General features: G+C 37.0%; 2 protein-coding genes across 2 annotated transcripts in view; both read left to right on the top strand.

Moving 5' to 3' along the window:
- The window catches only part of LOC106873794 (myosin-16), a 40,373-nt gene extending 37,477 nt beyond the window's left edge, over positions 1-2,896 (top strand). The window contains exons 21-24 of the mRNA XM_014921309.2: positions 352-455; positions 1,084-1,194; positions 2,115-2,228; positions 2,744-2,896. Coding sequence (XP_014776795.2) covers positions 352-455; positions 1,084-1,194; positions 2,115-2,228; positions 2,744-2,779 — 365 coding nt within the window. The 3' untranslated portion in view covers positions 2,780-2,896. The remainder of the gene's footprint in view (positions 1-351; positions 456-1,083; positions 1,195-2,114; positions 2,229-2,743) is intronic.
- Positions 2,897-7,411: 4,515 nt separating this feature from the next.
- Positions 7,412-9,571, top strand: part of LOC128250418 (60 kDa neurofilament protein-like) — a 16,580-nt gene continuing 14,420 nt past the window's right edge. The window contains exons 1-2 of the mRNA XM_052975300.1: positions 7,412-7,836; positions 9,253-9,439. Of these exons, the coding sequence (XP_052831260.1) occupies positions 7,412-7,836; positions 9,253-9,439 (612 nt within the window). The remainder of the gene's footprint in view (positions 7,837-9,252; positions 9,440-9,571) is intronic.

Here is a 9,571-nt window from a genome sequence, read left to right as displayed (position 1 = left end):
TATATATATATATATATATATATATTCGGCATAATTAAAAAACTTAACAATCTCACAACAAACGGAAAATTTTAGAAAAACATAAATACAAAATTTGTAGCTAAATCCTTGTCAGTCAATGTTCAAAAGAGCATTACAATTTGAGATTTTAACGTTGATATTGTCCAGTTATGTTGGCGCCAGTGGCGAAAAGCCACTGGGAATAGCTAACGAACGTACAGCTCAATGACGAAAACAAACATCACAAAATAATATATACATATACAATAAAAAAGCCATGCGGCAATCCATATATATACACACTCACATGCATTGATAAATAGTTATATTTCTGAGCGTTTTCTTCATCAGATAAAATGACTATGAGTCGCTCCACAAATGGAACTGTGGCCATCGTTGAATTAGAATCCGGGGGAAGATACATCGAAATTGAGGACCATGCTAAGTTTCCAAAGGTAAGTGTTTTTGAATTCAGTGACTGTCTTTCTATTTTCTGTTTTGTTTTTCTGACGCACCTTTCCTGAAAACAGGTCCAATTCCACATTTATAACGTTTTCACATTGATTCGTTAAGACGACCAAATGTTAACATCCACTAGTATTTTCGTTTGCTCCTTTAGTGTACATAATTATAATAACATGTGCGTATGTAACTCCTCGGTGCCACCGCCTTATAGAAACCGCAGTAAATCTTCATCACCTCTTTCTACACACACACACACACACACACATGCACAAACACATATATAGGTGGACACTGAGGTTGAATTGCTTTCATCATTTCACCACTTGGCAACCATATATCTTCTGTTCTGGCAAGCTTTCCTCGTTTCATCACCATCGAAGTACATTTTGATAGTCCAAACTCCATCTTAATATCATTGGAGAAAATCCGCACAGATATATATACACACACAAACTTATATACACAAACATACCCATACAAATGCATTTACATACAGACATAGAGATCTATTTTCCGTCTATTTTATTCATTGATACATTCGCTATCCATGTGATTCCTTGTCATCAAGAAATCTTAACCATTCTCTATTGTTTAATGTATATATTTTTCTAATCTTAGGGGTCAACAACCTTAAAGAACTGGACATTGACCCAAACCCTAGACAATGGAAAGAGCTACACCCATACATTTAACGATGGTAACGTGTTTGCTTCTGGTAAAATGACCAAGGTAAGTTTGTGTCGTCTTTTAAAATGTTTATTATTCTTATGATGTGATTAAATATCAGATTTTATAAGTACCACTTTAAGTAGACAAAAAGTGACCCAGTGCTGGAAGTCACAATTCGCTATGAAACATTAGAGCAATGTTTGTTATATTGTTTTTCATATGTTAACCGTAATATTTTTATCTATTACGTCTGTCCAGGATGATTATGAAGAGTAGGGGGGATGAGAGAAGGAGAAGAAAAGGAGGATTCATTTACTTTCTAGTTACTTGTCTCCAATTTGTATTTATATTAATAATATTAATGCCTTATTAATTAACATAGTCACCCGTTCAATTTCCACTCGTTTACTTATATATATTTTTTCTAAAATTCTCGTTGATTCTTGTAACCTCTTCAATATTTGTTGTCTGTCCTTTGTCGGATCTGCGTTCTTTTTGTTTGCTTGTGCGCATGTATGTGTATATATATATATATATATATATATATATATATATATATATGAAGAATCTTGCAAACCAAATACAAAAACGAAATAATAATATTAAATTCAATTGTTAACTGAAATTTAATGCCTCCTCTCTGACTATTGTAGTAACCACGTACTGAGGTTGATACAATCGACTAACAGATATATCCACTAAAATATAAAACTGTGCTTTTGCAGAAATCGTTAGGACATCTGTAAAATATGCGCTTCGATATTTGTTTTCGGCCCTTTATGTTCTTCGTTCAAATCCTGCCACATTCAACTTCCCCCTCCACTATTTTGGGTCTATAAAATAAGAATACCAGTGAAAAAGTGGAGTTTATGTAATCGACTAAACTTCTCTCCCATAATGCTCCCCTTGTGTCTAAGTTACACACAAATATCACTTTTGTTGATGATGTTACTATCCTTAATTCTTTTTTCCAATTTTAGATTTGGGGATCGAAATTCGGTGCTGGTCAAGAAGGCATCACATCTTCTGCTGTCGAACAATGGGGTACATTGGCAGTACCGTCGACAATTACTTTGAGAGACGACAAAAATAAGGTAAGATCTAGTTTATTGCTGTAACATTTTGTCTCCCACTTCTCTGCCCTCGTTCTGAAATGCAATTCTACTTTTAACTCCATGCATTTTGTGAGTCGATGAGAGGACAGCGACGTAGTCATTCGATGGGACCAACTACCAATAGTAACCAGATCTTCGTGATCTATCATCCTGTATAAAATGAACAATACTCATTTATGGAGAGTAATGTATGACCAAATCTGTAATCGAACCATGCTTTGTCCAAATCATATATATTTAAAGGATTTGGGATATTCAGTGTCGGGGAGAAATCTTGTTCAGTTTAATGAAATGTTTCATTTGAATTTGCTAGTGTAAAAATCGAATAATAAATATTCTGGCCTTCGGTCAACACCGACGTCCCTATGTATTGTATTCATGACACAGGCCAGAATGACTATCTTACGTACACTACATGAAGATGCTTACTCTGGTGGTGCATTAACGCTTTAAGCTCCCTATTTATTCATTGGTCTTTTTTTTTTGCTTTTCAGGAAAGTGCTGTCCTTGTGATCAAAATAAACGCATAAAGAACGTAATTTATCTCAGCTGAGAAAAATTGCTTTTGTTGCAGTTAGCACAAAGTTTCAGAAAGTCTCCCTTTTTCCGTTATAATAATAATTTCAATAAAATGATAAGCACTTGCAGTATTTTCTGTTTTAAATTTTTTACATGATCCTCTTGAATTTAAGATAATTGTAGAAAATGAGTAAATTCATTCGTCAATACAATATATTTTGCAACATTTCGACAAACTAATCAAATATCAAATAGACATTTCAGCTTGATAGCTTTTGTTATCATGATCCGTTAGTCTAGTTACCTAGGTACTATGACCAACCGTCTGTTTTGTCCCCAAATCTTTTATACTTAATGGTATTTAACACTAAAAACGCAAAATTTATGCTATTCAAAAAACGCTACAATATCTGAAAATATGATTAAATTTTCCACCAGATTAAAGATTTTGTTATTTTATTAACAATCTTGTAATTTGTAATTTGATTTTGAGGATTTTTTGTTAAATTGTATGAAAAAAGGCAATAAAATGTTACTAAAATGTATATTTTCGTATGCTTTTTTAATCATTAGTCTCCTTCTCATTTTATTATTTTATAAGGACAAAATAATGCAAAATCGATAAAATCGCATAGTTTTGTTCTATTTATTTCATATCATTTTAGTTCCCAGTTTAAATCGTATCAAGATCAACGTTGGCTTTTTTCCTGCATGTATCGATGCAATAAAGAATCAGGCAAGAGGTTTAATTCTGCTTCACAGTAACTGGAACAAATGTCTTCTAAATTATTCTCGTGTTTACGTATAGTTTATGAACAAGCTTTATGAACGGGTTGGAGAAGGACGTTTCTTGAGTTTATGCAAATATACCTTTGGGATTGTTTTAGGTTTTCCATTCTACAATATTTTGTAGAATGAAAACTGAGGCCAAAGTTCGAAATACTTTATAAGGATTTTTGGATTGCACAAGGACATTTCCGATTGCTACCTGCATTGTGGAACAAAGTCAAGATGTACTTCATTATCTTCCAACAGCATGCACGTGATCACGTGATACGAGGTTCTGAGTATGCCCCTCGGCGCAGTTAAGGTCAGCACATCTTCAAACAGAGTTCGATAGAGGGATCCATTCGGTCCCCTCCTATTCGCTCTAGGGATGGATAACATTGCTCAGAGCATCACGACTCCTTTCACCATCTGGTACCTGGATAATGCAACGATAGGTGGGCCAGTAGTGTCTGCCACGATCTCCGATCAATGGTTCCTGCTCTAGCGAAGATCGGCCTCGATGTAAACTCATCCAAATCGGGGGTCATGAACGTCAAATAATACGGGCTTTGCAGTCTCCGTCTCGTACGTACTTTCAATACTGCACCAGGTAGAGTTAACCTTTAAGTAGGACGTTCTTATACTGAGCCTCCCGGATCCACCCACCTGTCATTTGCTCCATCCTCACGAAGACAATCGATGCCTACCTACCATTGTTCCTGTTAAGGAATTGCTTCCCCATGCCGATGCTATTGTATACACTCCGCATTGCCTCTTGCTACAACCTCGTATCTCTCCTCACGGACATCAATGCCTGTATTCAGTGGACCGCTGAAAAGATATGCAACGTTCGTTTCGATGACACTGGATGGCAACAGGTAACCTTACCCAGCAAATACAGCAGCCTCGGCTTTCGATCACCTGTCTCACAGGCTCTGCCGTCTTTTCATTCGTCAGTGACCTCTTACCGTGTCCTGATTTAAACAACTGAATCAACTGTGATCGAAAAACGTGAGGCAGCCTACGCGACATGGAACCAGCTCGGCCAGCGCCCAGCTGATGCCACATTCCTCTCCTTTCTGTGGACGTCTAGTGTTCTGAAAAGAAATGAGACGCCATCCCGTATAACATGACTGAGGACGAGCTAGTGCGCCGGCTTGACTGACACCGTTTACAATGTTTCCTTTTAGCCTCTGAGCCTCACAGCAGAGCTTGCCTCAATGCGGTGCCATCACTCGCAGCTGGCACTTAGCTTTATAGTGACAAACTGCGTAATAGCCTTTCTCTAAGGCTTGGTCTTCAGATCTGCGAGTCGCGTGAATGCCGCCGCAGTTCTACAGTGAATTCTTTCGGCTTCCGCCCACTGTCCTGCCTTCATAGTCCTCGCCACCTTCCACGCGATAACGCCCATAACACGATTATAAAGCAGGGCTCAGCCCGAGTCAGCGGGGCGGGGCTAAACCGGGGAGATAGTAAAAAAGCGGACATGATGACAATTTTCCCGTTCCGTAGCGGTTGGTCCCTCAGCTGGGGTGTCACATGCTGTGACCCTTCTCCAGCGGCAAGTCGAATTTTTTCAGCTACCAGCCCAGGCTCCGATGCTCATCAGGCTGAGAAAAACAAACTGTCAAGGTATCAGTCGCACTCTGACAGGTTAATGATCGAGGCTTTGGAAGTTGAGACTTTCAGGGTTCTTCGCTCGCGGATCATATACCTGCTCACCGATATTGGGGTGGAGATTGCTGTCTGTGAGTGTGTGCCACGTGAATCAGAGTGGTTGTTCCAGTGCATCTTCCTTGCTATCCTTCGGGGAAACCATTTTCATTTTGTCTGCTGGTAACATGAGAAATGTCATTCACTGACTTTATCAGAAACCACAACTGAGCTTAAGACTATATTGTAACAGTGTAAAAGAAAATTAGAAGTCTCATACACAGACACAAAGATCTACATGTCTTGTGCGTGGGTGCGTATTTGTGTCTGTGTGTGTGCGCGTGTGTGTATGGCTGTGTGTGTGTCTGTGTGTGTGAGTATGTTTGCGTTTGTGTGCGCTTCACTGAATGTTTATAACCTGAGATCGTATAGTGTTGTCTGTTATTATTTCCCTGTTTAATAAGTCACCCTGTAGTTCTGCGATTGAAATGAAATCTCCCGTGTTGGGAAAACGGTAAATCAAATAAATGTCACCAAGTGGAAACGTATCCAGCTGCAAAACAGTGCCTCAATAAAAAGTATTCCTCGAAACCAATCATAAGTACTCACTTAACTATTTATTTCTCTTCCGTACAATTACTAACATAAAACGAACGAGGTATATTCTATTCTTTCAGTATTTTTACAGCCTTAAACTGCTGGGCGGAGGTCATGATAAAGAATTCAATACAAAATTGTTTTGGTCGTATTTCTCGACACACTACTTTACTGAGTAGCTAAGTTATATTTTTTTCCCACGCCATAGTTTTAAATGATATAATGAAAATATCACGGCCACACGCGTGCGCGCATATATCTATATCTCTCTATCTATCTATCTATCTATCGATATATATATATATATATATATATATATATATACATACATAGATGTATATATATATGTATGTACGGATATATATATATATATATATATATATATATATATATATATATATGGCAAAGTAAGAGTGCTGCTTAACAGAACCCTCGAAGAAATAGTGTCCTCTCGAGTGCTTTCTCGATATAGCTGCCTAAATCACAACATGCAGGGGGTTGTGCTCCAGTTCTTCATAATAATGCGGATTTTCTTTGCTCCAGAAATAAATATTCCAAGCCCGGCCACTATAGTAAATTGCAAATTCATCGGAGAAAACACCTTTCCACGTTGTGGGGTTGTTGGAAACACATCAAGAAACCGTCCACATGCCACATGTCTTTTGTCCCTGTCGTTGTCGCTTAGTTCGTTGACGAATGTTGGCCTAAACGATTTCAAATGAAAACCCTTTGTCATGGGTGTTGGCATTATTCATAACAATATTGACAGGTGGTGACAAAACTTTAGGACCAGCCTGTACTTCATCAAAGCTACTCCGGTTGGTCAAGTGGTGATGTTAAATTGAGAGACAGATTGTCAACCACCTACTTATATATTTTATCACACCCAAAAAGGTGAAAGGCAAAGGGAACGAGGGAGTGCATTTGAACTGAGAATGTAGAGAGACAACTATATATTCGATTAGCGTTCTAACCTTTGACAAAAGATTTCGTGGGAGAAATTGTGTGACGACAATTAAAATATACTTTTCAAAAAGAAACTGGATCGTATGCAAAAGAATGTATGCACCGGGTACGTTTTGTGTGACAGCAATTCTGTCAACCTTTATGAGATTGTAGGAGTGTAGGTGGCTGAGGATGTATTGCGATTATGCCTGGAACTAACTGAAGCGTGAAGATGGGCTACTTGCACGATTTCTTTTATTCTTTTTCTTTATATTTCGTTTTTGCCAATCGTATACAGAAGCGTATAAGCTTTTTAAATGAGGACGAGTGAAATATAAAAGAAAGAGAAAAAAAAAACTTTTCTTTGTTATTTTATATGTCTCACTCAGTGCATCTCCCACTATTACTCTCACTTTTTGTTTTCCTTCATCTCTCTCTTTATCTATCACCACTTCTCTTTCTCTATCAATAAGGCCATCCCAGCATTTTGCCCTCTCACTACAACTATTCTTTGGCATATATAAAACAGGATAACGCCCTAGACTTGGTCACTTCACAGTGTCGCAAAGCAGGTTGTAGATCGTTCTGCAGAATTTTTTTCTGTGCGCAACGTCTTCCACATACTGGGAACAATTTTTAATCCATTCCAGTTTTTTCGTTACCTTTGAATAAAAACAAAAATGCCGAATCTTAAGAGACGAAATCAGAGGAGGACCACTTATCGTACTTCATTAAACCAAGGCCGGGGCAGTATGGCCATGGGAGTCCCTATTTCTCTGACCGCTGGGGTGGCAAAAGAATCTTCTCAAAGAAGTGTTGCTGAAATGAAAAGTAGCAGCGAAAAAGAAAAGAGAGACTTACAAGGTTTGAATTCAAAGCTTGCCAACCACCTTGAAAAAACACGTATGCTGGAGGCTGAGAACAAATACCTTAAAGATCTTTTAAATAGAGCTAAAGTTGAATTTAACGTTGATGTGATCAAAATCTCATACCAAGAGCAGCTGGATGACTTAAAAGCACTCCTCGAAGACAAGGATAAGGAACTTGCAGCTGTGAAGTCCAAAAATGAATCGCTTGAAGAAGAAGTTGAAGATTTGACTGAACAGTAAGTAAAATTTTCTCTTAATTTTTGCGCTCCTTTATTATGTCGTTCAAAACTTCTACACATGAAAAACATCCATCTTAAAGGTTTGCTCAAGTTCTCTTGATTAGACTATTCTAATTTCCTTGTAACTCGCTTTTTTCACATTCTACCTAAAGTGAATTTGCACATTCTATTTAGGTATTCAGATCTTAAAATTTTAAGATTTGGAATATTAAATATATCATTATTAAGCACAGAAATTTTGTTCGTTCTGCGTTACAGCACAAAACCTTTTGGTCCATTCTTATATTATATAAAAAAAATTCGGTCTTGCGAGCGTTCCAATTTTGAAAAGATTCTGGATATACACATTAAGTATTGAAAAACGCATCAGAGGTAGAAGAATATACTATAAATTGTAATTAGCAGTTATTTACTTTCTAATAATGCATTCATGATGTTATCGTGAACATCAATAAAAAAATGGACTTAACCCCGCCAAATAAAAAAAATATTAAAAAAAGAGGAAAAATGACAGTTGTTCAAGCTAACACTTTTAATTCCATCTATTGAACATATTAATCCTTTCCGAACTAATTATATCGATAGGACCGTTTGTCAGCTCCGATATTAACTAAATGCAAAATTAATATGATCTATATACGCTAATCTGTCATACTGACAAACATCCTTCAAATTATGAAAAGTGAAGAATACATTCAACAATTCTATATAGTTTTATTTATGTGCATACAGCTATGAATTAATCTTCACTCTATACCAGCATAAGATTTAGTAAATTTGGATATTCGTATTTTGTTCATGAACCTAATGCAGTTTTCTGATGGGAGTCCAAATCTCCGTTAGTATCCATCCATCCACCAGTATTTGATGATCAAAAAGATGACCAGTCATTTTTTCTTTTTTTTGTTGATCAATGCATACATCCATTTACAACACGGTATGATGTGAATATAGAGATGTTTTGTAGCTACTCCTTGTAGCATATCCGACTATGTAGAGTCTACTTACTCGCCGGCTTTTCAGCGATATGTGTATATATTACGTAGTACACCAATATATATATATTTCTTTCCATATATAAACTCCTAAAAAAATACGATGACTGGAACAACTAAAATCGAAAGCTCATAAAACATTAATTCCTCCTTCTTATAATAACATATTTATGTAAAAGTAAGTTTCTTGAGTACAGGAAGTGTGTAGAAAAGGATAAAGAGAATAAGAAAACGTGACGTTTCGGTTGGTTGTTCGATATTTTTCTTCATAATTTGTATAATATTGGTATATTGTTATTACTATTTTACTAAAATATAAACCAATGTTTCATCATTACCGTGTCTGCCAGTCTTACCAGTCCATACCTAGGATAAATAAATATTCTTCAGCCAAACATTTTTGCTATTTTTCTGTCAGATTGCGCCAAGTGCAGGACGAGAGAGATAGATTGCAAGCCGAAATTGATGGATTACACGATGAAGTTGCCCGCCGCATTGCAGACAGCGAGACCAGCAGAAGGAGGACAAGTGAACTGGAGAAGCAACTTGCTGATTGGAAGAAGAGATATGGCATTCTTGAGGGTCAAATGGGTGAACTTAGAATGGTATGTTGCAATACTTTGAATTCGTAATCACTCGCACGCTCTCTCTCTCTCTCTCGATTCTCCATAAACGCTCACACGCACATATTGGAAGCAAATACGTACATATACAAATACATGCACGCACACACGCAC

This window comes from Octopus bimaculoides, chromosome 21, assembly GCF_001194135.2.
Source record: "Octopus bimaculoides isolate UCB-OBI-ISO-001 chromosome 21, ASM119413v2, whole genome shotgun sequence".
In the NCBI taxonomy this organism is placed as follows: domain Eukaryota; kingdom Metazoa; phylum Mollusca; class Cephalopoda; order Octopoda; family Octopodidae; genus Octopus; species Octopus bimaculoides.
The sequence above is the reverse complement of the archived record's forward strand: the minus strand, read 5'-3'. Positions and strand labels throughout refer to the sequence as shown.